At 47.6% G+C, this 27,299-nt stretch overlaps 1 protein-coding gene across 1 annotated transcript in view; it reads left to right on the top strand.

The window, feature by feature from the left end:
• LOC147689572 (uncharacterized) overlaps nucleotides 1-12,631 on the top strand; it is a 125,352-nt gene extending 112,721 nt beyond the window's left edge. The window contains exon 6 of the mRNA XM_086938116.1: nucleotides 11,450-12,631. Coding sequence (XP_086794242.1) covers nucleotides 11,450-12,631 — 1,182 coding nt within the window. The remainder of the gene's footprint in view (nucleotides 1-11,449) is intronic.
• Nucleotides 12,632-27,299: the final 14,668 nt, after the last annotated feature.

Raw genomic sequence — 27,299 nt, 5'->3', positions numbered from 1 at the left:
TTGACAGCGCAGCACAGCAGTCTGCAGAAACAGCGCAGCTGCAGTGTGCGCATGTCAATGTTTGTGTACTCATTTTTGGGACTTGCCCGCGCATGCGCACACGGTACAGTACCTTCCCCTCCCTCCCCAACAGCGACTCAGAGTGCGAGGGTCCAGGGCCCCCTGGATCTCATATGGACCGGCACTAACCCTGTTCTTTGCCAAACCTTGGCGCAGTGGTGCTGCTAATGCAGCGCCAAGATTGGCTGAGAGCAGTCACTGCGGCGCGCAGCCAGGCAGCCTGCCTGCAGGTCATGGTGCCGCGCGTGTGTGGTGGTACTGCCCAGTGCCGCACTTCTTATGCAATTACACTGTGGCTTATGTGAGCCATGCAGTGGTGATTGGCAATTTGTCTGCGCTGTCGGCACGTCACCGCGGTGACCGCGCCTGGCGTGCTAGTGCCACACGATTCGACGAGGAGTGTCAGTCGCGAGACAGACAACGAGTAGTCGAAGAGTGCTGTGTACCGAGTGACTGAAGTATAGACAGCTCGTGCGTGCTACTGGTGAGTGTGTGTCTTGACTTCCCCTGTGACTCAGTCGACTGAGTTAGTGTGTTCTACACCACACTTCTCCTCAACACAGTATGCTAATAAGTTAACATGAACCAAACGTAAGTTTTTTTTTATTTCACACTTGACTCAGCTGTTGTTAGTTTAAGTTTCTCTAACATGGCGCTGCGCTGGGGGCGCATGGTCATCGCTTCTAGGCGTTAGGCAGCTGGCAGTGGCAGCGGCTCCCCTCACCAGCTCTTCTGCTTTGAAATTTGATTGATTGTATCTGAGACGGTGGGTCCTGGCTGTCTGTCACCTGGTCGTCGATATACATTGGCGTCTTCCCTCTCCCGCCCAGAGGTTATTTAGGAAATTTCTTTAGTTCCCTTTCCGCCTCTGATTGCTCAGGCGCGTTTTGAGAGAGTGTGTGCGGCTGTGTATGTTTGTGGACGTGTATCTTGTGTGTATATGTGTGCGTATGTGTGTATGCATGTGTTCGCGTGCAATAGCAGATGAAGCTATAGCGGCCCTTCGATACCACCTGGTGACGTCCTCATTCGTTTCCAGTCAAGGTCAGGACGGCGCTCGACTTCTGTCGCGGATCCGAAGGATAAATACATCAATATTCGGGGCTGGACCCGAGTCCCGGCCGCAACCATCAGCCTAATTGGATTTGGATGGAAATACTAGTGACTGCGCGGCGCACGGCTTCCTGCAAACGTTGTTACACTGCAAGAACGTGAGAAGTGCACCATCAGATATACATACATATTAGGTATCAGTCAAATCTGTCCAGAGCACTTCATGCGCCTGCTTCAGCACTGACATTACACCTTCAAACACAGGCGCCCAGGCTTATACTATTAGCATAGCAGCTTTTGTTTATTCTACATTTTATTTTAAGATCGGCAGTGCCACAGGTCACCTATTAACATTTCTAAACCAAACGGCCTTGTTTTCTTTGACTTGAGAAAAGAAAACAGACGTTTCTCGGCCCTCTTTAAGCTGCTCACATAAACTACCCCTGATAAAACGTTGTGATACATCAAGAGCTCGGCCAGGTTCACTCTGTTCTCCTCATCGCATGTCTGAATCTATTTATTTACATTCCTAGCGCCACTGTTTTCACCAGTATTGGTTTGATGAAACATTTATTTATTTATTTATTTTATTTGCGAAATTTTTATAGCGCAACAAATACCCTAGGGTGTCTCGGCGCTTGTGGAGTTACTAGAAAACAACCATTAGCTTACTGGTTGAACAGCCATGTTTTTAGGAGCCTACGAAAGCTCATCAGGTTCGGGGCAGTTTTAATAGCCAGTGGCAAGAGATTCCAAAGTTTTGGAGTGGCCACCAGAAAACGTCTGTCTCCCCAGGTGGCAGTTCTTGCACGCGGTACAGGGAGGAGACAGATGTTAGCCGATCTTAGTTGCCTCTTGGGGGTGTACAGATGAAAGGCTTCTATGAGGAACCTGGGTCCAACGCCATGTACTGCCTTATAGGCAATGCAGAGGGCCTTAAATTTGATACGGTTCTCGACTCTCAGCCAGTGGAGATGGCGAATGGCAGGAGTGGTGGGCTTGCGACGAGGAATGTTAAGAAGGATCCTTGCAGCTGCATTCTGAATAGACTGCAACTTCATTAGGACACGCTTCTGTGTGTTTAAAAAGAGAGCGTTCCCATAGTCTATTTTTGAGAAGACTAAGGTGGAGACCAGGGTCTTCCCAGCTGAGGTAGGGAGGTAAGGCAATAGTTTCTTAATTTTTTTCAAAATGAAGAATGCTGAGGAGACAACCTTGTTTGTGTGGAGGTCAAAGGACAGTTTACTGTCAAAAATCCCTCCATAATTTCTGGTCTTTTCTACTGGGACAGGTGGAGGGCCCAGCTTTTCAGGCCACCAGATAGAAGACCATTCAGGAGAGAGCCTGCCGAAGGTCATAATCTCGGTCTTTCTCAGAGTTAAGCCTCAAACAGTTCGAGGCCATCCAAGTGCTGACCTCGAGCATGGTTCTCTGGAAGTTGGCTGCCACAGTAGGGCCATCTCTGTGGATTGCTAGAACCAGCTGGGTATCGTCTGCGTAGGATGTGAGCCGTACCCCATGGGCCTTTATTACCCTCGCTAAGTCCGCTACGTAGATGTTAAATAGCATAGGACTTAGCGAGGAGCCCTGTGGGACTCCACAAGGGAGTGCAGAGATAGGGGAGTAGAAATCTCCCAGCCTCGCGGTCTGGGTACGGTTTTTCAGGAAAGATGAAATAAGGTCCCTGGCCATAACATCTATCCCCAGGGCTGTGACACGGTCGACCAGAGTAGCATGGTCGACCGTGTCAAAGGCTGCAGACAAATCCAGAAGGATCAAGACAGCCGCCCCTCTGATGTTTAAATGCATAAAGCTTTCATGAAGAATCAATGGCAGATTCAATTATTCAGTCCTTGAAGGCTTTGTCAAGCAGAAGAGGAAAATATATGGCTCTTAAATCACAATCGTGTACAGTTAAGCTTAACAGTAATCTATTCTTCATCATTTCAACATAGATGTTTATGTCGTTCCCTTCTGACCTTCGTTTAATGGGAGCATATGATTAGCATTCTACCAGGCTAACAATATTGCCACTTCTACAGATCGCTATGGTGAAGTATGACAAACATTTTACGCCGCACCACTTTCAAATGTCACCGTCCGCCACTGCTTAAGTGCATTATAACCTTGTGGTAAATGCTAACTTTGGAATGGCTGCATCGAAACATGTCGTGTTTGGTGTCAAACACTTTGGAATCCTACCCCCCCCCCACCAGTCCTGGCAGTGGGGGTAGAATTCCACCCTTCTAGAGGGAGAGACATGTTCACACTGGTCTGACCGGTAATAGCTTAAAACATGGGTACTCACAAACTTTCTCTCGGGGGCCAAATTTACAGTGTAGTTTGTGTCCAAGGGCCTCACCGGTGGGGGCGGGGTCAGTGGAGCAGGGGGCTGGGCTAGAGCAACAAAAACAACTGTGACCATGAGGTTGAACACAGGTCCCTGCAGAGGACGCCTTCGTCCAATGAGCCACCAGACCCTGCATACACACATCTCTCTCTCCCTCTATCTCCCTCTCTCTCACTCTCTCAACCTCTCTCTCCCTCTCTCCCTCCCTCTCTCCCTATTTCTCCCTCTGTCTCACTCAGACTGTCTCACTCCCTCTCACTCCCTCGCTCTCCCTCTCTCTCTCCCTGACTCCCTCTGTCTCAGTCTCTCTGACTGTCTCACTCCCTCTCTCTCTCTCTCTCTGTCTCCCTCTCTCTCTCTCTCGCCCTCCCCCTCCCTCTGTCTGTCACCCTCCCTCTGTCTGTCACCCTCCTCCCTCCCTCCTCCCTTCCTCTGTCTGTCACCCTCCTACCTCCCTCCTTCCTCCCTCCCTCTGTCTGTCACCCTCCTCCCTCCCTCCTCCCTCCCTCTGTCTGTCACCCTCCTCCCTCCCTCTGTCTGCCACCCTCTGTCTCCCTCCCTCTCCCTTTCTCTGCCTCCCTCCCTCTCCTTGTCTCCCTCCCTTTCCCTTTCTCTGTCTCCCTCCCTCTCCCTCTCTTTGTCTCCCTCTGTCTGTCTTCCTCTGTCTCCCTCCCTCTCCCTCTCTTTGTCTCCCTCTGTCTGTCTCCCTCTGTCTGTCTACCTCTCTTTGTCTCCCTCTCATTGTCTCCCTTCCTCTGTCTCCCTCCTCCCTCTGCCTCCCTCCTCCCGCTGTCTGTCGCCTTCTCTCTGTTTCCATCTGTCTGTCTCCCTCCCTCTGTTTGTTTCCCTCTGTCTGTCTCCCCCCTCTGTCTGTCTCCCTCTCTGTCTCCCACTGTCACCCTCTCGATCCCTCTGTCTGTCTCCCTTCCTCTGTCTGTCTCCCTCCCTCTGTCTGTCTCCCTCCATCTGTCTCCCTCCCTCTGTGTGTCTCCCTCTTCATGTCTGTCTCCGTCTGTCTCCCTCCCTCTGTCTGTCTCCGTCTGTCTCCCTCCCTCTCCCTTTCTCTCTCTCTCTGTCTTCCTCTCTCTGTCTCCCTTTCCCGCCCTCCCTCGCTCTCCCTCTGTCTGCCTCCCTTTCCCTCCCTCCCTCGCTCTCCCTCTGTCTGCCTCCCTTTCCCTCCCTCCCACTCCCTCCCTCCCTGTCTCCCTCCCTCCACCTCCCTCTCTTGATCTCCTTCTGTCTGCCTCCCTTTCCCTCCCTGCCTCGCTCTCCCTCTGTCTGCCTCCCTTTCCCTCCCTCCTTTCCCTCCCTCCTCCTCTGTCTGCCTCCCTTTCCCTCCCTCCCTCGTTCTCCCTCCCTTTCCCTCCCTCCCTCGCTCTCCCTCTGTCTGCCTCCCTTTCCCTCCCTCCCTCGCTCTCCCTCTCTCTGCCTCCCTTTCTCTCCCCCCATTGCTCTCCCTCTCTCTGCCTCCCTTTCCCTCCCTCCTTCTCACTCCCTCCCTTTCCCGCCCTCCCTCGCTCTCCCTCTGTCTGTGTCTGCCTCCCTTTCCCTCCCTCCCTCGCTCTCCCTGTCTGCCTCCCTTTCCCTCCCTTCCTTGCTCTCCCTCCCTCTCCCTCCTTTCCCACACTCCCTCGCTCTCCCTCTGTCTGCCTCCCTTTCCCTCCCTCCCTCGCTCTCCCTCTCTCTGCCACCCTTTCCCTCCCTCCCTCGCTCTCCCTCTGTCTGCGTCACTTTCACTCCCTCCCTGGCTCTCCCTCTGTCTGTTGCCCTTTCCCTCCCTCCCTCGCTCTCCCTGCCTCCCTTTCCCTCCCTCCCTCGCACTTCCAACCCTCTCCCTCCTTTTCCTACTCTCGCTCTCCCTCTGTCTGCCTCCTTTCCCTCCCTCGCTCTCCCTCTTTCTGCCTCCCTTTCCCTCCCTCCCTCGTTCTCCCTCTGTCTGCGTCCCTTTCCCTCCCTCCCTCGCTCTCCCTCTGTCAGTCTTCCTTTCCCACCCTCCCTCCCTCTCCCTCCCTTTTCCTCCCTCGCTCTCCCTCCCTCTCCCTCCCTTTCACTCCCTCCATCGCTCTCCCTCTGTCTCCCTCTGTCTCCCTCCCTTTCTCTCACTCCCGCTGTCTTCCTCCCTCTACCTCCCTCTGACACCCTCTTCATCTCTCCCTGCCTGTCTGTGCCCGGGCTGAGACAGCTTCAGGGCACACACACACACAGCCACACCCACTTCACAGGTCTTTAAAAGACTATTTGTATGTTAATGAGGCTTTTGTCTTTCACCTCTTAGCGCCCCTGCAGCTCCACTCTAACTATAACTGGAATGCCCGCGCCCCCACAGAGCAGCAGAGTCTCAGCCCCCAGTGTTTGCAGGCACTCTGTCATTTTTTTTTTTTTTAATTGGTAAATTGTCTGCAAGGTCCGCGGGCCGCCAGGGAAGGCTTGCCGGGCCGTACTATGAGTACCCATGGTTTAAAAGAACCCTAGAATCACAAAATGGATGCTGCAGCCACAGACACGAGTCTGACCTCCTGCTGCTGGACGAAACTCCGGCAGGGGAGGCCTGGACAATAGGTTTCCTGTCGCAGAGTATGTCCAACACCCTATCTTAGTATAAGTATAGGACCCCAGTCCTTAGGACTTCAGATTACACCTGGACGAAACTCTGCAACATATATCCTGGAACTTCGACATTCTACACGACTAGAAGATGGAAGAATCTCCCTTGGGGTCAAGGAGTGACTCCCCTGTTCAAACAGGCACCAAAGAAGCATTTTGCTGGTCTGCATTTCTGAAGCTCCCACTGGACTCCGAAGTATTTGCGCATGGACTTCCAGACTTCTCAGAGGCCGACACGAGATCCCAGCAAAGCTGAGACCTGCAGCCCTCACAAGTGATGTGGAACCGGAACTCTTGGACACTGTACGCATTTGAAACTGAAAACATGGTTATTCAATCAGTAATCCACATCTCCGTACTTTCTGATCATGGTGAGACATCAATGCACTTTTAGCGCCGAGACGCCCAAGGGTATTTGTACGCGCTCTACAAATGGCATTAATAAATAAATAATAAATAAATTTGCTAGTGTATCAACTTCCCGAGCTTTTCCGAAGTTGTGCATTGGGCTACTTGTAGTCCAAGCCCCAAGCACTATCTGCACCGAAAATTGTGGGCCTACACTCCACGAGTGTTCCGTGAGCCTGCTTCTAGCATTTCTGCTTGAGGCCCCTTCGCGATCCCTGGTCCGTCGACAGGTGGGTCCCCACAAAGGTAACTCTTCTGTTTCTTGGGCTTCCCTTGTTGCTCCAGATGTGCCCTGACTCCCTACCAAGAGGTGAGTCCATCAGACCCCAGTGGTCTGCACCGAAGCCAATCTCTGCTTTCAGCATGGGTTGCTGTTGCCAAGGCTTGTTGAGTCCAATCCGGAAACCGACACCGCAGCACTCGACATCCTTTGTGGGACAGCTCGAATCCAGCACCCGGTCATTGTCAACGCCTCCTGGTCCTTGTGGCTGAAGAGTCAAGCTTCACCGTCTACACCTGAAATCACCAGACATCGGTGGGCATCCGCTCATCGCCTTCCTGGTCACTGGCTAGTGAACCAGACTCTGTCCCCTCTGCTTTCAGGTTCTTCACATCTCCAACCCAGGCTTGGATCCACCCGGACACTTTCCACTTGGACGGCAGCAGCACTTTGCAGCAGCTCTCCATTGAAATCGCCAACAAAACCCGACACGTAAAGACACTTATGCACCCGGCTTCCCTGGGTGAGGTAACTCGAGTACTTCGGTGCTCCCGTGGGTGTTGACTCTAGAACCTCCTAGTTCTAAAGGGGTTTGCTCCAAGTCCTCTTCTAAGTGTCCTTTATCTTTAAATTTCCAACCACAACTTTCCCCATAGAAGTTAATGGTGATTCGCGGCTGTGTTTAGACACTGCACTCGTCCCCCGTGGATCCCCTGTGTCACTACTTTGGGTGGTTCCTGGAGGCCCCAGCGGTTCTGAAGGCTTTAGGCCTTGTATCTATGTAAGTCGTGGTACTTATACCACTTTCTTAATATATGGTTTGGTACACCCCTGGGGATCAACGTATATTGTGCTAATTTACTGTGTGCTATTAAGTTTACTGAATGTACTTTAGTCTCTAGCCTCATAAGGAGGCTAGAGGGATGTGTTTAGAATAAATACATATATTTTATATATATACCTGGTGTGGATCTCTTTTCATTTGGTCATTCGCAAGATTATAGACTGGTAAAACAAGCTGCTTTACATTCCTTCAAGACTCAGCCTGACGGCTGCTCTCCACAGCTACCACTAGGATAGCTTTCTATAAGGTTGTCTCTAACCTACCATCAATAAGTGGTCATTTGGACTGGTGCAAGGTTCCCACTAGAATAGTGGAGAGCATATGCCAGGCCAACTTCTCACAGTGACCCTTCGGCGGACCCATTGGGCATTGCAGTGCTGGCCCAACGAGGAGCAATAGCCCTATGATGAAGCATGACATCTGGTGTAACTTTTTGTATTTTTAATATAGCAATTATGTGTTGAAATTATTGAGGATTGTGTTTTAACTAATAATATACATTTGGCAAAAACATTTTTTTATATGAGTTGAAGTACAAGACCCAAAAAGTAAATATGCATTTTCTAAGAAAAACGTATTTAAACAACTAAAATTATACCTGCAAAGTGGCACACTATATCTAAAAGAGTATACATTTTGACATACTCCGTCCTGCTTAGTGATGGTGGATGAATGACAGATGTATGGGTGTGGAGTAAATGTGAGTGTAATAATGGTGAAAGAGTAAGTGATCTGCCAAAGGTAAAATATATTTTCTTAGCACATCTATATATAGACATACACAGGCACACATAGTCTGAATTAAACATTTTAACCAAATATGGGTACATGCATTGCATCAAACTATCAGTTGCTGCTTAGCAGTGGAAGGTAGTTGGACTAATTGTGTGTGGCAAGGAGCAGTATTTTCTTGTATGTCTTCTCCCAGGAAACCCGACAGCTGTGGTGGTGAGACACACGGGGAAGGGTAGGACTGAGCAAATGAAGCTAGGACACGCCACTCCCACCAACCCTGTCACCTTTCCTTCACACTCCCACTCCCACCTCTCATCTCTCCCTCACACTCCCACCGACTGTCGCCTCTCACTCGTAATCACACTACTGCATCTTTCCCTCGCACTTCCACCAACCCTGTCATCTCTCCCACACACCCACACTGCCACTCACATTCTCCCTCCCACTCCTACTGCCCCCTCTAATCCCTCCCTCACACTCCCTCTCTCCTCTTTCTACTGCCGGCTCATACATGCTGCCTTCCTGTACTTCCTGCCTGCTGTGAACTCGTACACCTCTCATCCCCTCTCTCTGGGTGCCCCGCCCACTCGTCTCAGTGCTGTTCTCACTTATGCTCTGAAACTGGAAGATGTGCATAGCCTGTCTCTTTCCTTGCTCTCTCTGTCGGCTCACACGCCTCCCATGGTCCAGTGCCCACCCTCGATGCCCCAACGTTGGCTGGTGGGTGGTCACTGCCTCTCTGAAGGCCTGCCTTACTTTTAGGTTGAGAAGGTTTCTTTGGGAAGCCCCTCTCTCTCACACTCTTCCTGCCTCTCTCATGTGGTTGACTTCAGCTCTTCAAGCACAGTTTCGTTCCTGCACCTTTTCAAGGTGTCTGTCCCTCAATGCCATGCTCTCCTCCTCCTCTTGGGGTGTCTTCTGCGTACAGAGGTGCTCCCTCTTCTTTGTGGGGTGTTTTCTGTGTACACAAGCGCACCCTCCTTATTCGTCTGTGGCCTGCTCTCCCCCTTCTCTCTCTCTTTCTCACACACTCTTTCTGCACTTCTGTCTGGAGTTCATTCAGAACTTCATGCACAAACTACCTCTTCTGCTCTGTCTTCCTGCCTATCTATTCTGTGCAGCTCTCACCCCTATCTATCCACCATGCCACATAATTCGACTACACAAATCCACCCCACACAGTTCCACAACTAACCATTCCAATCCAAGCCACATAATTCCACTCCACACCCCATACATCCACTCCACTCCAAACGCAAACACATGGGTAAAAGACATTGTAATTTAAAACGCCAATAGCTCTAACTCTCGCAAATCCAAGACTTATTGGCATCGCCAAGTCTTGTTTTGCCTGCTCTGGCCCTTCAGATTTGCCCTGGCGCTCATGAGCAGAAATACGTCCATTTCGCCGGGGTCGATAGTAGCGGTACTTGGACCGGATGCTCTGTGTCTGTTGGGCAGTCGAAGTTTCTACCGCTGAAAGATGGCCACTCTCTTGACTCTAACTTGAGCCAGCGGACTGTGAGTTTGGCAGACAGGTTACTCGGCCATGTCAGTGGTCATATACCCTTTCTGCCAAAGTCTAAGGCCCTAAATCATTATTATTGGAGGATACCATTTTGAATGGTTTCTACTGAATGTGTATAGTTTCTTTCTTTGCATTTTCTAAACCATTAGGATATATTTTGTAAACCATTATAGTCATATAATCATACTACCTTTACATTTGGTATTTAATACACGTGTGCAATCAGAAATGGGAACCATGTGGTAGAAAATTCTATATGAAAATGCATTTACTAATACGCTGAACGATTGACCTTTCCGTGCAGTGTAAACTGCCCTATAATTTGGTCCTACATCATCAATGGAGCCTGCAATGGCCTTTTGGCTCACGTGTCCCATTGACAGCCCCACCCCGCCTATACCATTCAGAATGAATTAAGGACCGTGGCATTGAGTGTGCGAGGACCTGCAGAGCAGCTAATAATGGGAGTAAAAATGATCTTTAAATGCCTGCTGGGAGCACATGAACTATTTACGGCCAGATGTAGGAGCCCTAATACCGGTAGGTAACGACCGAATTTGGCCGTTACCGACCGGTATTAGGGTTTTCAGATGTAGGGGGCCTATATTTTACCGATTCTGTAAATTTACTGAATCTGTAAATCTACAGAATCGGTAAAATACCGAATCGGTATATTTACTGATTCGGTAAATCCACATGTAGGTGGCACTCCTAAGAGTGCCACAGGCCCTTAAGAGTCGGTATTTTACCACACAATCCTATTGTGTGGTAAAATACCGGATTCAGTTGTGCATGCACATCTGTGCATGCACACCTGTGCAATGTGACACACAGACATGTCCTTAGGGCATGTCTGTGTAACACATGGCACACAAGTCCGGAATTGGGGTGCTAGAGGGTGTCAAAGTGACACCTGTGGCATCGTGGTTCTGTGTGTCTGTGCTTCATGACATAGCTGCGCTGATGTCATGAGGCACTGGAATCTCTTGCACATCTCCTGGAATGTTATGCTTTGTTTCACCAGGCAGTTACAATCCTACATTGATGCTGGCTGGATGTTCACCTGTGGATGGGATCTTTATTCTAAATAAACCACTACTTATGACCCTCAACTTGTGGATCCTTATTTTACAACACCCCCTGCACCCTTGCATTATTCTGTATTTACCGATTCGGTAAATACCGAATCGGTATTGCCCATTGATTCCTATGGGCTTCAAGGCCCATAGGAATCAATGGGCAATACCGATTCGGTATTTACCGAATCGGTAAATACTGAATCCTACCGATTCGGTAATTCTTAAATTCGAATTACCTACATCTCCCCCCTTCCTATTTACCGACTCTTAAATACCGAATCGGTAAAATTCGGTATTTAAGAGTCGGCAAATAGGAATTACCTACATCTGGCCCTAAATGTTTTGGGAAGGGTGGGGGAGGGGGGGGGGGAATACATTGCTCAGTATTTCATACAGTTTGAAATGGATTTACACACATCTTAAATTCTCCAATGCTGTCTGCATATATTAAGATCAGGTCACAAGACATCCCTTCACCAACAGAAGGGCACACCGCTCACGTCTTGGTTGTGTTGTAGTTCCTTTTTCCTGATCCGTGACCTAAAGCTCTTGTCTGCCTTGCTTCTAGGTGTCGTTTGTGGTCTGCATGGCCTTCCTGCTGGCCTGGTCGCCCTACGCCGTCATTTCCATGTGGTCAGCCTGCGGTGTGCAGGTGCCTCCGCTCACCAGCGTCCTGGCCAGCCTCTTTGCCAAGTCAGCCACCTTCTACAACCCCTTCATCTACATGGGCATGAGCTCCAGGTTCCGCAAGGATATCTTTGGCCTATTCCGATGCTTCCGCCAAACCCAGGGCGTGGAATCAGACAAACGGAAGCTGGCAGGTGGCCAAGAGAAGGGGCCAACTTTGCCATCACACCCAAGAGTAAAGAACATCTCCACAGCAGTAGAGGGGAAGAAGGCAGGACAGGAAGGTATCCCAGACTCCTGCGATGATGAGACTTTACATAGCAGGAGCTCCTCAGCAGCGGGGAAGATGGCGGGACAGGAAGGTATCCCAAAGTCCTGCAGTGATAAGACTTTACATAGCGGGAGCTCCTCAGCAGCGGGGAAGATGGTCGGACAGGAAGGTATCCCAGAGTCCTGCGATGATGAGACTTTACATAGCAGGAGCTCCTCAGCAGCGGGGAAGATGGCAGGACTGGAAGGTATCCCAGAGTCCTGGGGCGACAAGACTTTACATAGCAGGAGCTCCTCAGCAGCGGGGAAGATGGTCGGACAGGAAGGTATCCCAGAGTCCTTCAGTGACGATACTTTACATAGCGGGAGCTCCTCAGCAGCGGGGAAGATGGTCGGACAGGAAGGTATCCCAGAGTCCTGCAGTGACAAGACTTTACATAGCGGGAGCTCCTCAAGGGGTCCTGCCTCTTTAAAAGCACACACATTGGCTCTAGTGGACACTCTTGTCCTAGCAGAGAACAGGGACAGTACTTTAGACATGGCCTGCAGCTCAATGACTTCAACCTTTTTGGAGGACAATACAGACACTCTAGGAGAGAACAGGAGCAGGATTGCAGACATGGGCTGCAAGTTTGTGGAAGGTCCTTCGTTGGCTCTAGATGAGGCTTCTGTGGTGTCCGCATCTGCATTTCACGTAACCACAGCCAGGATTGTGGCTAGGGGCGACACCCACGGAACAGTGCAACCCACCAGGGGGCCTGAGGTGGTTCTGGGATCCTGCAGGCGCAGGAGTTTGACTGGGGGCACTCGGCTGTGTTACTTCATGCCCCTGTCCTCTCCTAGTTGTGGGTAAAAGAACAACACTGCCTCAATCCTCAGTAGGGAATAACGAGGAGCCAATATTCCAGATTGAAACTATCAGGTCACTTCCGCCTGCCTCTACGGGTTTTGTCAAGGGGTGATCTCTGGCACACTTGAGGAATCGGGAATCTTTTGTTTTGTTGTTGCAATGTTTTCTGTCCCCTAGTAGAGAAGGTGCCTTGGAATGTGCTTGCCTATATCATTCAGCGTATTCATCGTGATGGACACACCCAGTCACACAGATACTTGTCCTAATACATAAGGAACATATGCCTCACTCCTAAACAAGGGAGACTGACCTGGAGAGTGCAGCTCAGTCAAGAACTGTTGATTTTCTGACATGGGGTTATCCCTTTCTTGTCCATCACCATCTCCAGTCCTTCAGTGTTGAGCAGACGTGTCCATTCTCCCCATTAGCCTGTCTGTAGGGTGAAGTAGACATGGATGTTGTTGGAGGAAGCCTACCTTCTGTGTTTAGACATTATTGGTCTTTAATCAATCGCTTGGAGGTCTTCAGACACACCTTATGAGACATCTAAATGTGTCTCAGGATGTTACTGTTGGGAAGTCCAGTCCTTCAATATTCAGCAGACATGTCCATGCTGCTGCTGAGCCCGTCTGTGGGGTAACATAGACATGGATGTTGTTGGTGGAAGTCCATCGTCCCACAGTCTCCTGTGGTTATATATCCTTGGTCTTTCATGTCCTATCACTTGGAGGTCTTCAGCCAAACCTTATGAGACATCTAACAGTACCTCAGGATGTTGCTGTTGGGAAGTCCAGTCCTTCAATATTCAGCAGACATTTCCATGCTTCCCATGAGGCCGGCTGTGGAGTGAAGTAGACATGGATGTTATTGTCCCACAATCTCCTGTGTTTAGACATTATTGATCTTTCATGTCCTATTACTTGAAGGCCTTCAGCCACACCTTATGAGATATCGAACAGTGTCTCAGGATGTTGCTGTTGGGAAGTCCAGACTTCAATATTCAGCAGACACGTCCATGCTGCTGTTGAGCCCGTCTGTAGGGTGAAGTAGACATGGATGTTGTTGGTGGGAGTCCATCGTCCCATGGTCTCCTGTGTTTAGATATCATTGGTCTTTCATGTCCATCGCTTGGAGGTCTTCAGCCACACCTTATGAGACATCTAACAGTACTTCAGGATGTTGCTATTTGGAAGCAAACCACAGATAATAAAGTTTATATATTGTCCACTTGTCCAGTGTTTACCTTCATATTTCATTATAGAAGTTGCTAGCTCCTGCATGACTCCTTCAGTGATTACATCTATTTTTTGCACGATTACATAAACTCCCTTTGGGATTAACCAACACCTTGTGTAATTATGTCAAAATCTTGCACAATTGCATGAACTCTTTCCCCGATTGCACCCAGATCATGCACATTTATATAAGATCGTTGAGCGACTCAACCAGCACCTTTCTTGAACACACCAACTCACTGACAGCGCACTCTGTCGGTCTGCCAATGCCTTAGATTTCCAGTCTCTATCTCCACAGTTTCAGAACAGGTATTCTGTCACATTTTGGGTGTCATGTCCTAACAAGGGTTATGTCAAGCAAAGGATGGCAACGGCTCCCAGTTCATTTAGGTTTAGCTTAAGCAGGTAAGGACGACTCCCCTTCATAGCCACTTTGTCTCTCTATGAACAAAACAATGTGGAGGAAACAGGTGTCTCAGTGAAAGGAGGTAAAATGTAAGGTCAGAAACTTCCTGGCAAGGACTATGAGGGGTGACGATGGAGGCAGAAGAATAGCTGAATACTGTAAACATTCAACAGTTCAGAAAAGAGCCGAACAAGACACAGAACACGCTTTTCTGAAGGATGAGTCGAAGGACTTCGTTAGATCAAAACAGTCAAAAAGTCTAGGAAGTACGCAGGAAACACCAGGGATTTAATTGTTATTAAAAAATAAATATGTGGGACATGCATTGGGCCTTTCCTCTTTCTATAAATGCCCTAGGAATCACTGACAGAATATCGACCGACAAAATATCGACCTACAGAAATATCGACGCTGGAATATCGAAGGCAAAAATATCGACATCCTATCTACAATATGGTAAGTACAAAAATATTGAAACCAAAATATCGATGTTAAAAATATCGTAATTAAAAATATTGTTTTATTCTGTTAAAAAAAAGTGTAAAATAAAGTAAATAATACTTATAAATAAAATAAACATAGTTAAAAATATTTAATGATGTATAAAATTAATAAATAATAAATATATAATAATAAAACATTAATTAAACATATACATAAAATATATAATATATACTTACTTAATAATAAATTTTTTGATAACTATTTTAATTATAAATTAATAAAAAATATTATATATCACAAATACATCTATAAACACAAAATAATAACATAAATAAAACGTAAAAAATTATGTTTGATAAATTAAAAAAATTAAATATACTTTCACTATTTTTAAAATTAATTAAATACTACATTATCTAAAATAATACAAAAAATATTAATTAGCTAAAGAAATAAAACCACTATTCAAAGTCCAAAAAAAACTACAGTAATTGAAATATTGGATACGATAGGACTTAAAATTACTATTCCCACTCCAGAAAATGCAACAGTAGGGAAAGCGATGGATAGCGTAGGGGTAAAAATTACTATTCCCACTCCAGAGAGTGCAACAGTAGGGAAAACGTTGGATAGCATAGGGGTAAAATTTACTATTCCCACTCCAGAGAGTGCAACAGTAGGGAAAACTTTGGATAGCGTAGGGGTAAAAATTACTATTCCCACTCCAGAGAGTGCAACAGTAGGGAAAGCGTTGGATAGTGTAGGGGTAAAAATTACTATTCCAGCTCCAGAGATTGAAACAGTAGGGAAAGCGTTGGATAGCGCAGGGGTAAAAATTACTAGTCCCACTCCAGAGAGTGTAACAGTAGGGAAAGCATTGGATAGCGGGTGGGTAAAAATTACTATTACCACTCCAGTGAGTGCAACATTAGGGAAAGCGTTGGATAGCGGGAGGGTAAAAATTACTATTCCCACTCCAATGAGTGCAACAGTAGGGAAAGCGTTGGACAGCGAAGTGGTAAAAATTACTATTCCCGCTCCACTGAGTGCAACAGTAGGGAAAGCTTTGGATAGCTTAGGGGTAAAAATTACTATTCCCACTCCAAAGAGTGCAACAGTAGGGAAAGCGTTGGATAGCGTAGGGGTAAAAATTACTATTCCCACTCCAAAGAGTGCAACACTAGGGAAAGCATTGGATAGCGGGTGGGTAAAGATAACTATTCCCACTCCAGTGAGTGCAACAGTAGGGAAAGCGTTGGATAGCCTAGGGGTACAAATTACTATTTCCACTCCAAAGAATGCAACAGTAGGGAAAGCGTTGGATAGCGTAGGGGTAAAAATTACTATTCCCACTTCAGAGAGTGCAACAGTAGGGGAAGCGTTGGATAGCGTAGGGGTAGACATTACTATTCCCACTCCAGAGAGTGCAACAGTAGGGAAAACGTTGGATAGCATAGGGTTACAAATTACTATTCCCACTCCAAAGAATGTAACAGTAGGGAAAGCGTTGGATAGCGTAGGGGTGAAAATTACTATTCCCACTACAGAGAGTGCAACAGTAGGGAAAGCATTGGATAGCGTAGGGGTAAAAATTACTATTCCCACTCCAGAAAGTGTAACAGTAGAGAAAGCGTTGGATAGCGTAGGGGAAAAAATGACTATTCCTACTCCAGAGAGGGCAACAGTAGGAAAAGCGTTGGATAGCGTAAAAATTAAACATAACATACTTATAAATAATTTTTGTATTTAAAATAATTAATAATTTAAATTTTAAATAACTCTACATCATTTACAAATACCCATTAATAATTTTTAAAAACATGATTACAATTGAATAATTAATTAACAATAAATTAACAATATATACCAATAAATATTAGTTACCAAATACAAAATATTGAACAATAAAATATTTTTCATAACAAAAAACATATTAATTATTAAAAATTGATTAGCAATTAAAAAACATTAAACAATAAACTTATTTTTTGTACCAAAATACTTTTAATGAAACATTAATTTAAAAATAATTTCCAATAATAAAAATGAATTACCAATTAAAAATATTAATTGCCAATTAAAACAATTAATTACCAATTAAAAAATTACCAATTGCAAACATTCATTACCAATTAAAAAAATTACTTACCAATTGAAATAATTGCCAATTAATAATTAAATTTAAAATAAATTAGTTATCAATAGCAAAAAATAAATCATTACTTAATAACAATTAAATTACTTCCCACCCAATTCCCCTATGAACCCACAACCCGCTACAGAACTTAAAAGCAAAAATTAATTACAATTAATTTATAATTCCTAAAAATTAATAATTCATTTAGTATAATTAAATTACTTCCCACCCTATTCCCCTATAAACCCACAACCCGCTCCGGGTTCATTATAACATGAAATGGACTTAAAAATACCATTATTAATATATAAAAATATTACATATATAATTTAAAACAAGTAAAATACTTAACAAAAAACATATAACACATACATATTAAATACATAATAAAATACATAACAATAATACAAATATCGATATTAGTAACATCGAGATTAGTAACATCGATATATTTGATATTGATATTACTGACTTCGATATTATTAACAAAGATATAAAAAAACTCGATATTACTTACCTTAGGGTCGATATTCTGTCCAACGATATTCTTGACCTCAATATTTATTTATTTATTTGCTTGTATAGAGCAGGAATTCGACCCCCGAAGGGGTATCTCCGCGCTTGTGTTCTTACCAAAGCTATATTAAGAGAGAAAGATCATCAGGCAGTGAAAGGCATCTACATGGTCAGGAACAGGTGGGTCTTTAAACATTTCCTAAAGGCGGCCAAATTAGGATTTTGCCTAAGGGTAAGGGGCAGGGAGTTACAGAGGGTGGGGCCTCGGTAGGAGAGGGTTTGGCCTCCCTGTCTGTCCTTTTTGATCCATGGTACTTGGAGCAAAGATTGGGTCTGAGAGCGCAGAGAGCGACCAGGCTCAAAGGTCTGTACCTTTGATATTTCCAACTAGATATTTCTGTAGGTGTATATTAAAAACTCGATATTTAGACTGTGCACCATGCCCTAGATGTATGACTTTCCCCCCAGAGGTAATAGAGTGAAGCACCCTCAATAATCAATCAATCAGATTTCTTATGAAGTGAGACTGCTCACCCGTGAAGGTCTGAAGGCGCTGAGGTGGAGGGGGGGAGATGCATCTGCGGTTCAGTCCAAGAGCCAGCCTTGAGGTGCTTCTTGAATTGCGTCAGCACCCAGTATGCCCTCCTGGGAGGAGGCGCAATGGAAAACCCACTGCAACCAGGTATAATGTTTTTAAAAACAGAATGGAGTGGGCTAGATACCAATCTGCCATATCCAGGGGGACATGCAATTCACTTGAACACCAGGGATTATATTTTTATTTTTAAAAAAGAATAGTGTGATATGGACGGGGGCTTGGGCACAACTACGTTCGGGTGCTGTTTTCTAGAGTGCAGCAGAAAAGTACTAAGGCATGGTGGCACATCTTTGTGATGCCCAGCCCTAGCAGAGGACTTACCAGAATTCCTTACAACATTAGCAAATAAAATTAGCCGGATTGGCATTTGGTGGAGGGCATGTTATCGGGTGAGGCACCAGAAACGGAGAATGTTTAAAACATGTGTTTGCTAATATCTATCTATCTATCTATCATCTATCTATCTATCTATCTATCTATCTATCTATCTATCTATCTATCTATCTATCTATCTATCTATCATCTATCTATCTATCTATCTATCTATCATCTATCTATCTATCTATCTATCTATCTATCTATCTATCTATCTATCATCTATCTATCTATCTATCTATCTATCTATCTATCTATCTATCTATCTATCTGTCTGTCTGTCTGTCTGTCTATCTATTTGTCTATCTGTCTACCTGCTGTCTGTCTGTCTATAAATATACATACTTATAAGATTGCTTTAAACAAGAAATACATACATTATTGCTATCTTCACCGCTGCACACAAAGCCTCCTGTCTGCGCACAAACAGATGTTTCACAAGCGGGGACAAAAGCCATCCATCAGCCCGGAATGACGTGTCAGGGCATTAAAGGCTGTAATTTCAGCAATTTCCGAAACCCAGGTTTAGCGGAATCAAACGTTTCCATCACCCACCAAATGAGCTGCCGGAGGCCCCCACCCTCCCTCCCTCCCTCCCTCCTTCATCCTCCCAACCCTTCCCCAGAAGCACAAACTCTGGCCTTTGAAGACGTGAGTTTCAAACCCTTCTTCCCAGCTCAAGCCCGCTGCAGAGAAACCGCTGCTAGTGGAGTTAGCAAAGCGAGCCTGCATCCAGTGTCTGCAGGCTTACTACCCCCCCCCCCCCCCCTCCCCCGTGTCTGTAGGCTTACCTACACCCCGATCTACCCCCCCCCCCCCCCTGTGTCTGCAGCCTTACCTACACCCCGATCTAACCCCCCCCCCGTGTCTGCAGGCTTAACTACACCCCGATCTACCCCCCCCCCCCCCTGTCTGCAGGTTTACCTACACCCCGATCTAACCCATCCCCGGTGTCTGCAGGCCTAGTACCCCAATATTCCTCCCGCTTCCGCCGCTCATGCTTCATTCGATACTCACACGTGACCACACGTAGTGAGACCCCTAGAATCAGAGGGCCCCGTTTACCCATGACATCCTACAGCCATTAGTGAGCACGTGAGACCACCTGACCCCATCCCAACCCCACCTGTCCATGCATTAAACCGCGCTCTATCTACCCTTGGGATTCTGCAGGGGCATTGAGCTCTCGGGTCCCCTGAAACCTCAGCATGCTTTCCTGGCACAGAAATCCCATGGCTGAAGCGTCTGAAAAGGAAGCTAGACCCTGGCTGGAAGTAAACTAGACCTTGGCAGGAAGCAAACAAGACCCTGGCAGGAAGTAACCTAGTCAGATAGGACATTTCCGAAATTGGATATGTCTCAAAGGAAACAAATTGGGCAAGGGGAAAAAAACTTTTTTTCTTTAGTCCCCTCACTCACCGGAGTTTCCTCACGGTGACATGCTTCATCATAGGGGCTTCCCAACCCGCTGCGGGTTGAGGCGTGCTACGACTAACGAAATTGCGTAGAGCACTTTTTTGTGTAGACTATGGGGCTGATTCCGATCCTGGAAAAACGCTGTACAAACCGTGGTATGGAGCGTTTTCTCCATACAACTCGTACTTGTAAGGAGGCAGTACAATCCGTACAAATAGACGCGCTCCATACAAATTGTAAAAAAGACCATACAACTCGTATATACAAGCGATTCCGATTCGGATTGCTCTGTACGCGACGTTCCCATGTATTACCGGCAGCAGTTTACATCCCGGCAAGTACGATTCGTACAAACGGCATGCGGTACGGCTCTTTTTTTACAAGAGCCAAAAAGTGCGGGAAAAGCCTTGTACGCCCCTAAAACAGTACGAGACAGACCCCCCATGTACGTGTCGTACACCCCATGAATACAGGGGTACGGTGCATATGCACAGTGTGTATGGATGACACGGAAAGTGGGGTACGGTGCATACATACGCGATGAAGGGGAACTGGTCGTGTACGCACCGTACAAGCACTGTACCCCAAAATCGCCCGTGTACGCACCGTACCCCAAAATCACGCATGTATGGTGTGTAAATGCGCGATGTTGGGGTACAGTGCGTACACAGGTGATTTTGGGGTACGGTGCGTACATGGGCGATTTTGGGGTACGGTGCGTACATACGTGATTTACACGGGCGATTTTGGGGTACGGTGCGTACATGGGCGATTTTGGGGTACGGTGCGTACATGGGCGATTTTGGGGTACGGTGCGTACATACGTGATTTTGGGGTACAGTGCGTACACGGGCGATTTTGGGGTACGGTGCGCACATATGCGATTTTGGTGTACGCACCATACACATGCCTCGCATGTGGGGGGACCCCTGTACGCCTCATACCTCTATACGACCCGTACCCCGGTATGAGTCGTACCCCCCAGAACGAGTCATACCAGGGTATGAGGCGTATAGGGGTTCGCTTTGTTGCCCGGTACGAGTCATTCCCCGTATATAGGCCATTTTCCATACAAATCGTATGCTGACAAACTGGTACGAATCGTACTTGACGGGTTGGACAGCCTTTTTACAATTTGTATGGTCTTTTTTACAAGTCCGTGTCGTACAGCTTTTCCCGATCCGATTTGTAAGGATTGGGCCCATCTGTATGTATTTTTCCCGTACGAATCGTACTACACGGTTTGGAAGGGACTTGTACAATTTGTATGGAAAAAAAATACAAATCCTATTTGTATGGAAAAAAAAATCCAGGATCGGAATCAGGCCCTATGTGTCGTGTCATGTGAAAAAGGGGGAAGTGAGTGGAGTGGTGAGGGTTAAAAATATCCTACTAGTGAGCTAAACAAACTTTATTCATGCGCCTAGCGGATATATTAAAAGTGGGGTGGTTTACTGGGTGGGCTGGTTCTATTATGAAAAACAGTACCCTAGTAAAAAGGTCAACTAGTTTCGAGCTGTACCCCTCAGCTCTTCTTCAGGACTTCACAGGGTCCCGCCCTGTGAGTGCCACTCTAAAAATGTGAAAGGTATGCCTAATTTAATATGGAATTATACATACTATTTTCTCTGCAAATCAATGGCATATCTGTAAAGAAAAAGACAATTCAAATATTATAGGCTCAAAAACGTTTCTTTGCTATACTCGCATTAAAAAGAGTCTATAAGTTCAAAATTCAGAGGCGTCTTGTGATATTTATAGAAAAAAGCATTGTGTCCATAGGAACGGAATTGTCTAAACTTGCACCCCTTTTACATGCACCCTTAAAAAATGAGTGGTCCCAAATGTCGGAACACCCAGTGTAACATACTGTGAAGGTATTTACATTCAAAACACAAAAGTAGCGCAGTGTCTATATACAACACAGAACACGACGATCACAAACACAGAGGAAAACATACGTTTTAAGAGGCTAAGCTGGGCCTCATGGTCAATCGCGGGAAGGATATGGAGTCCCCGTAAACACCTGTATGGTGGAGTAATCATGGGTTAATTTTGGTCTTACCAAATTGGTTCGGGGGTACCGTGTATTTCAAAACGCGGTCCTCGTAACAACTCTGTTAGACCTGTATGGCTTTTTGCGTAGTCCCTCCAAATTATTATTTATTTTGTCCCCTTTTTGCCCCTCATACCCTTAACCACATGGCTGCTGCGGGGATTTTTGCGCTGTGCTGCAAATTGCGATTCTGGTGCAGATATGACGAGCTCAGCTCGTCATCAGCACACGACACCCGTGGGTGATGACGAGCTGAGCTCGTCATCAGCAGCGAAAGGGTTAATAATTTTTGTCCTCTGACTTTTTCTAGGTGTTGGTCAAGGGGATAGGTGTTCTTTTTCCCCCTCATAGTTTTCCACCTCAGGCCCAGAGGCCTGTTCTGACAGGAATAGTTGGAACCACAAAATGGTGGCTACCAACTGCCCTAACTGCCAAACTCAGAACTTGCCCATAGACTAGTGTAGGGCGTTCCAGAACCTTCTGGTCCCTTCTGGACCACAGAGGGTCAGCCTATATAAGGCGGAATGCTGGGCAGCCATTTTGTCTTGCCAGAGAGAATCAGCTGGAGGACAGGCTATCTTGGAAGGTGGGGAGAGGCTAGTGCAAGGGTTGACCTCCTGGACTGGGAAGCAGCCTAATTGATCCACATCTCTACTCCTCCTTTTGGATCCTAGTCTTGTCCCCGCTCTGTATGGTTAAGGGAGACCCTGGGCGCCTGACTAACCCCTAGCTTAAAAATATTGGGGTGTAAACAGGAGAAGGAGACTGCAGCGCTGCGGAGCGCAGTCCTCTGCCCAGTTGGAGAGACTTTTGAGGAGTGTGCCCCCTGTCCCCAGCCTCTGTCCAGGGACTGGTAACTGCTCCAGGACTGTTAGCCGCCCCCCTGGGGTTGGTGTGTGCCAGAGGGTTCTGATCACCCCTTCTTTCTCTTTGCCGTCCCATTTCACTATCTGCCCCCTCACCTGCAATTGCTGCCAGGTGCTCGCTTCATCCTCGTGAGGCGCGGGAGGAAGGTGACGTGGACGTCGTGAGAGAGCTGCCGGACTCGCAGCCCTCATCCCGGAAGTGCAGTCAGGGGGTGTTCGATCTTCCTGCTGAAGAGGGAAGAGAGCGCCCGGATGTGGTAGCGACTCGGAGTCAGCAGCTGAAGAGTTGTGGAGCCGCTAGTTTCCCGCGCATGCTCCGTGAGCGGACAGCAGTGCTAGAGCGAGGCGGCGCTTCCACAGAGCCGCTAATCCCCCGCGCTTGCCCCGTGAGCGGGCGGCAGGTCTGAAGAGAGGCGGCGCTTTCCCGGAGCCGCTAACCCCCGCGTTTGCCCCGTGGTACAGGCGCCCAATACCCCCAGAGGCCCCCCCTTGACGAAGAAACAGTGGGACACCGGCGGGAGCTCCTAACAGCGAGAACAGATCAGCGCGACCTCTCCTCAGCACAGGGGCGTATTCCTGAGTGGCCTGGCTGGTGAGGAGGGGAGGCGACGCTGACAGGAAGGAGATCGGCGGTGAGCTCCAGCTGCCTTCAACTTCCCACGACAGCTGAAGCAACACCCACAACGAGCCACAAGTAAGGTGGGAATCTGGGTTGGTAAGGACTGGACACAGTACAGGAAGGTCCTACAGTTAAGAATACCTCACACAAGTCCCTAGTGTGGATCCAGGGGCAGAATTGACTAATCTAGGTTATTGAGACTGGGAAATTCTCCCAATGTACTTGAGCACTGCACAAGAAAGCCTTATTGGTCATTAGGGCAGGGCAAGTTGTCAAGTCAGTAATCCTGGCAATACTGTTGAGTGTGATGCCTGCTTCCTTTACAGAGGGGGTCAAGGGAAGAAACAAGTGAAGAAACTATTCAACAGTTGTTATAAGAAGGGGTATCTACTAATGTGGTGTTGAAGTACCTTTGGGTTGAGGGAAGTAATAAGTTCCTCATACAGCACACGGGAGGTATCATACAGCTTGTGTAATTCCTACACTTCTCACTGGGTGTGCGCCCTTGTTGTGGTTAAAGGTTTAGACACTGTAAAGAAGACAAAGCCAGTAAAGTGGAGACTAACGTAAAGTAATGTGCTGTTGAAGCTGAGTATTGATATAATTTAACAACTTCATTAGTAATGTGATTTATGACCTGACAAACTGTAGTGAATTAAGTTGTAATTCTGAGAACTGAAGAGCAGAGATATTATTTTTATAAACAAGTACTTATTTTTTCAACATTGGTGTAGCGTCCTTTTTATGTGTGATTGCGTGGATTTACTGCTGGGTGGTTTGCAACCTTCACACTTGTGCCTCTAGAATTGTATGTCTTACCCTAGGCCAGGCTACCCTAGGTGACTTGACATCCCAGGTTCCAACAGATTGGTGCCTAGCGGTGGGATACTGACTTGGTTGCAGCTACTCAATAGTAATTCAACGCAATACACTGGCCTACACCAGGAGTTTTCTCCTTGCGGCCCTCCTAATTTGAATTTTTGTTTTTTTCAAATTTATTTCTGGTGGTGGGTGGAGGTTAACCTCAGGTCACACTTCTGGGTTCTCTCCTGAGTGCTTATTTTATTCCATAGGGAAAGATGGAATTAAATTTTGAAGAGCTAGAGTCCTACACCGTGACCCAACTCAAGGAATGGTGTCAGCAACAGGGGGTATTCTTTAAAAAAGGTGCCAGGAAAGGCGAGTTGCTGACAAGCATAGGGGCATGGGTGGAAGCTCGTTCAGGGGAGGAACCGGACACAGAAGGGAGTGACAGGGACACTGTCCTTGAGACTGCAATGTTGTACCAAGCTGGAGGGGGTAATCTGCTGACAGGTCCCAGGACACCTTCGAGGGTGGGCAGCAGCGTCTCAGAGAGGGGTTTAACTGACGCCGAGCTAGAAGATAGGAGGGAGGAGAGGAGAATGAGGTTGGAATTAGCTAGAATGGATATGGAAAGGGAGGACAAGAGGTTAGCCCATGAGCGAACCATAAAAGAGATGGACCTACAAGCTTTAACACTAAGGTCTCCCAATCCAGATAATGGTGGCAGCGTAAATAAAGTGAATACCAGGGAATCCAGACCCTATCTACCCAAGGATGTCATTGCCAGTTACACCACAGGCGATGACATTGCCAAATGGTTAGCCGCATATGAAGTTTCTTTAAGGGCTCACGGGATCTTAGAAACTCACTGGGGGGGTGGGCTGTATAAATACATGCCACCTGCTGGCAGAGACACCTTGTTGGCTCTGGAGCAGGATGAGCAAACCCACTACCCTACAATGAAGGTGGCACTGGTGAAGAAGTTTGGACTTACCCCTGAAAGATACAGACAGAAATTCAGGGGAAGTCAAAAACTGAGTACCCAGAATTGGGTAGATTTCTTGGATTACGCCAAGAAAGCCTTGGAGGGTTGGGTCAAGGGCAGCGAGCTGAAGGATTATGAGGGGCTGTACAACCTATTTTTGAAAGAACACCTCCTCGAGAAATGTTTTCCCGAGCTGCGCCAACACCTGGTGGACAGCAAGCTGACCAATCCCCGGAAGCTTGCAGAGGAGGCGGATACCTGGGCAAGTACCCGGGTGTCCTCAAAGGGGACTGGAGGGGATTCTCAAAAAGCCGGACAGGGCGCCCCCCAGAAGAAGGAGGGGGGAGATAAAAAGAAGGAGTTCTCCAAAGGTCCCCAATATAATTTCCAAGGAAAGGGAGCAGGTTTCACCCCTAGGGCAAACCCGCCCAGAAACCCTAATCCTGGCCAAAGCCAGCAGCCAAGGGTTCTCCACTGTTTTGAATGTGGTGGTGTTGGACATTATAAGGGAGATGTCAGATGCCCAAAGAGACCACCCCCTCCCACCGGAGGAAAACCACCGGGAGTAGCTAGTGTAGTGCTCGGGGAGGAGTTGCCCTTAGATAAGGGGGGTGAGTGGGCGGGTGTCACCTTAGTGACCCTGGGAGAGCGGGAGATGGTTCCAAAGATCCAGGTGCCCCCAAATACTACAAAGTATGGGCAGTGGGTCACCATCAATGGCCAGAGAGGGGAGGCTTTGAGAGATACAGGAGCCAGTATGACTATGGTGAGAGGTCAACTGGTGTCTCCAGAGCAGGTGGTTCCCAATGTACTCCACCCCGCCGCGATGGCTGACGGCAGAATGGGCCACTATCATTTGGCTGAGGTTCCCTTTGAGTGGGAGGGGATTGCAGGTTCACTTCAAGTTGCCGTAAGCCCTGCCGTGCCAGTCGATTGTCTGTTGGGGAATGACATGGAGCACAACACTTGGAGAGAGGTGGAATACCGGACGCATTCTGCGATGCTGGGCACACCTGACTGGGCCTGTGTGAGCACACGGTCTGCGACTGCCCGGGGAGGGAGTTCGCCTGGGTTGGAGCCTGGAACAATGGCCCAACCCGCTGCTAAAAAGGGACAGACCCGGAGACAGGAAGAGCCTGCTCCGGCTTCCACACCCCATGTGACAGATCGGCCACCTGCCGTGGTGGACCAGGAGTCCGTGGAGGGGGAAGTAGACTCTCTGGAGGATTTACCCATCCCTGCTGAGTGGCATGTGGAGGGAGGTCCTACCAGAGAGGAATTCTGTAAGGGGCAGAGGGAGTGCCCCACCCTTGAGGGACTGAGGCGACAGGCTGAAGCCCAGGCAGCAGGTGATGTTACGGGACATTACCATATTTACTGGGAGGATGGACTCCTCTACAGTGAACCCAAGGTACCCTTGCCTGGTTCATCAAGGGCCTTGGTAGTCCCGCAACAATACCGAGCCTTTCTGCTAGAATTGGCTCATGCTATACCTCTGGCAGGACACTTAGGCCAGGACAAGACCTTTGCTCGGCTTGTCCTCCACTTTTACTGGCCTCAGATGAAAGTGGCGTCCAACACTTACTGTCGGACATGTGTAACCTGCCAGGCTAGTGGGAAAACAGGGGTGAAGCTGAAGGCTCCCCTGGAACCACTTCCAGTCGTTAGCACACCCTTTGAGAGGGTGGGCATCGACATTGTAGGGCCTTTAGATCCACCAACCACAGCTGGTCACAGGTTCATCCTGGTCCTGGTGGATCATGCCACACGGTACCCAGAGGAAATTCCTCTGAGGACAGTCACTGCACCAGTGGTGGCTAGAGCCCTAATGGGGATCTTTACCCGAGTGGGATTTCCCAAGGAAGTTGTGTCCGACAGGGGGACCAACTTCATGTCAGCTTACATGCGGGCAATGTGGAAGGAGTGTGGAGTGACCTACCGGTTCACCATTCCTTATTTTTTTTTTTATTATTTTTATTTTTTTTAAATATATTTTTATTGCAGGAATTAGTAAATCGTTTACAGTATCGACCAGCTTTGTATCATAAACAATATCAACTGAACAAGACCCACTGGCCCCCCACCTTCAGTCCCGAACACAGCCATCCGGCCCACAACCCTGGGGTCGGGCGGCGAAATGCAAAGGGGGATCAGTTGGATGTTTGAGCTGGTCCGGATGATTCACTGTCCGTCATCTGCTTTTCTAAACAAGCC

The sequence above is a fragment of the Lissotriton vulgaris genome, chromosome 9 (assembly GCF_964263255.1).
Source record: "Lissotriton vulgaris chromosome 9, aLisVul1.2, whole genome shotgun sequence".
Classification (NCBI taxonomy): domain Eukaryota; kingdom Metazoa; phylum Chordata; class Amphibia; order Caudata; family Salamandridae; genus Lissotriton; species Lissotriton vulgaris.
The sequence above is the reverse complement of the archived record's forward strand: the minus strand, read 5'-3'. Positions and strand labels throughout refer to the sequence as shown.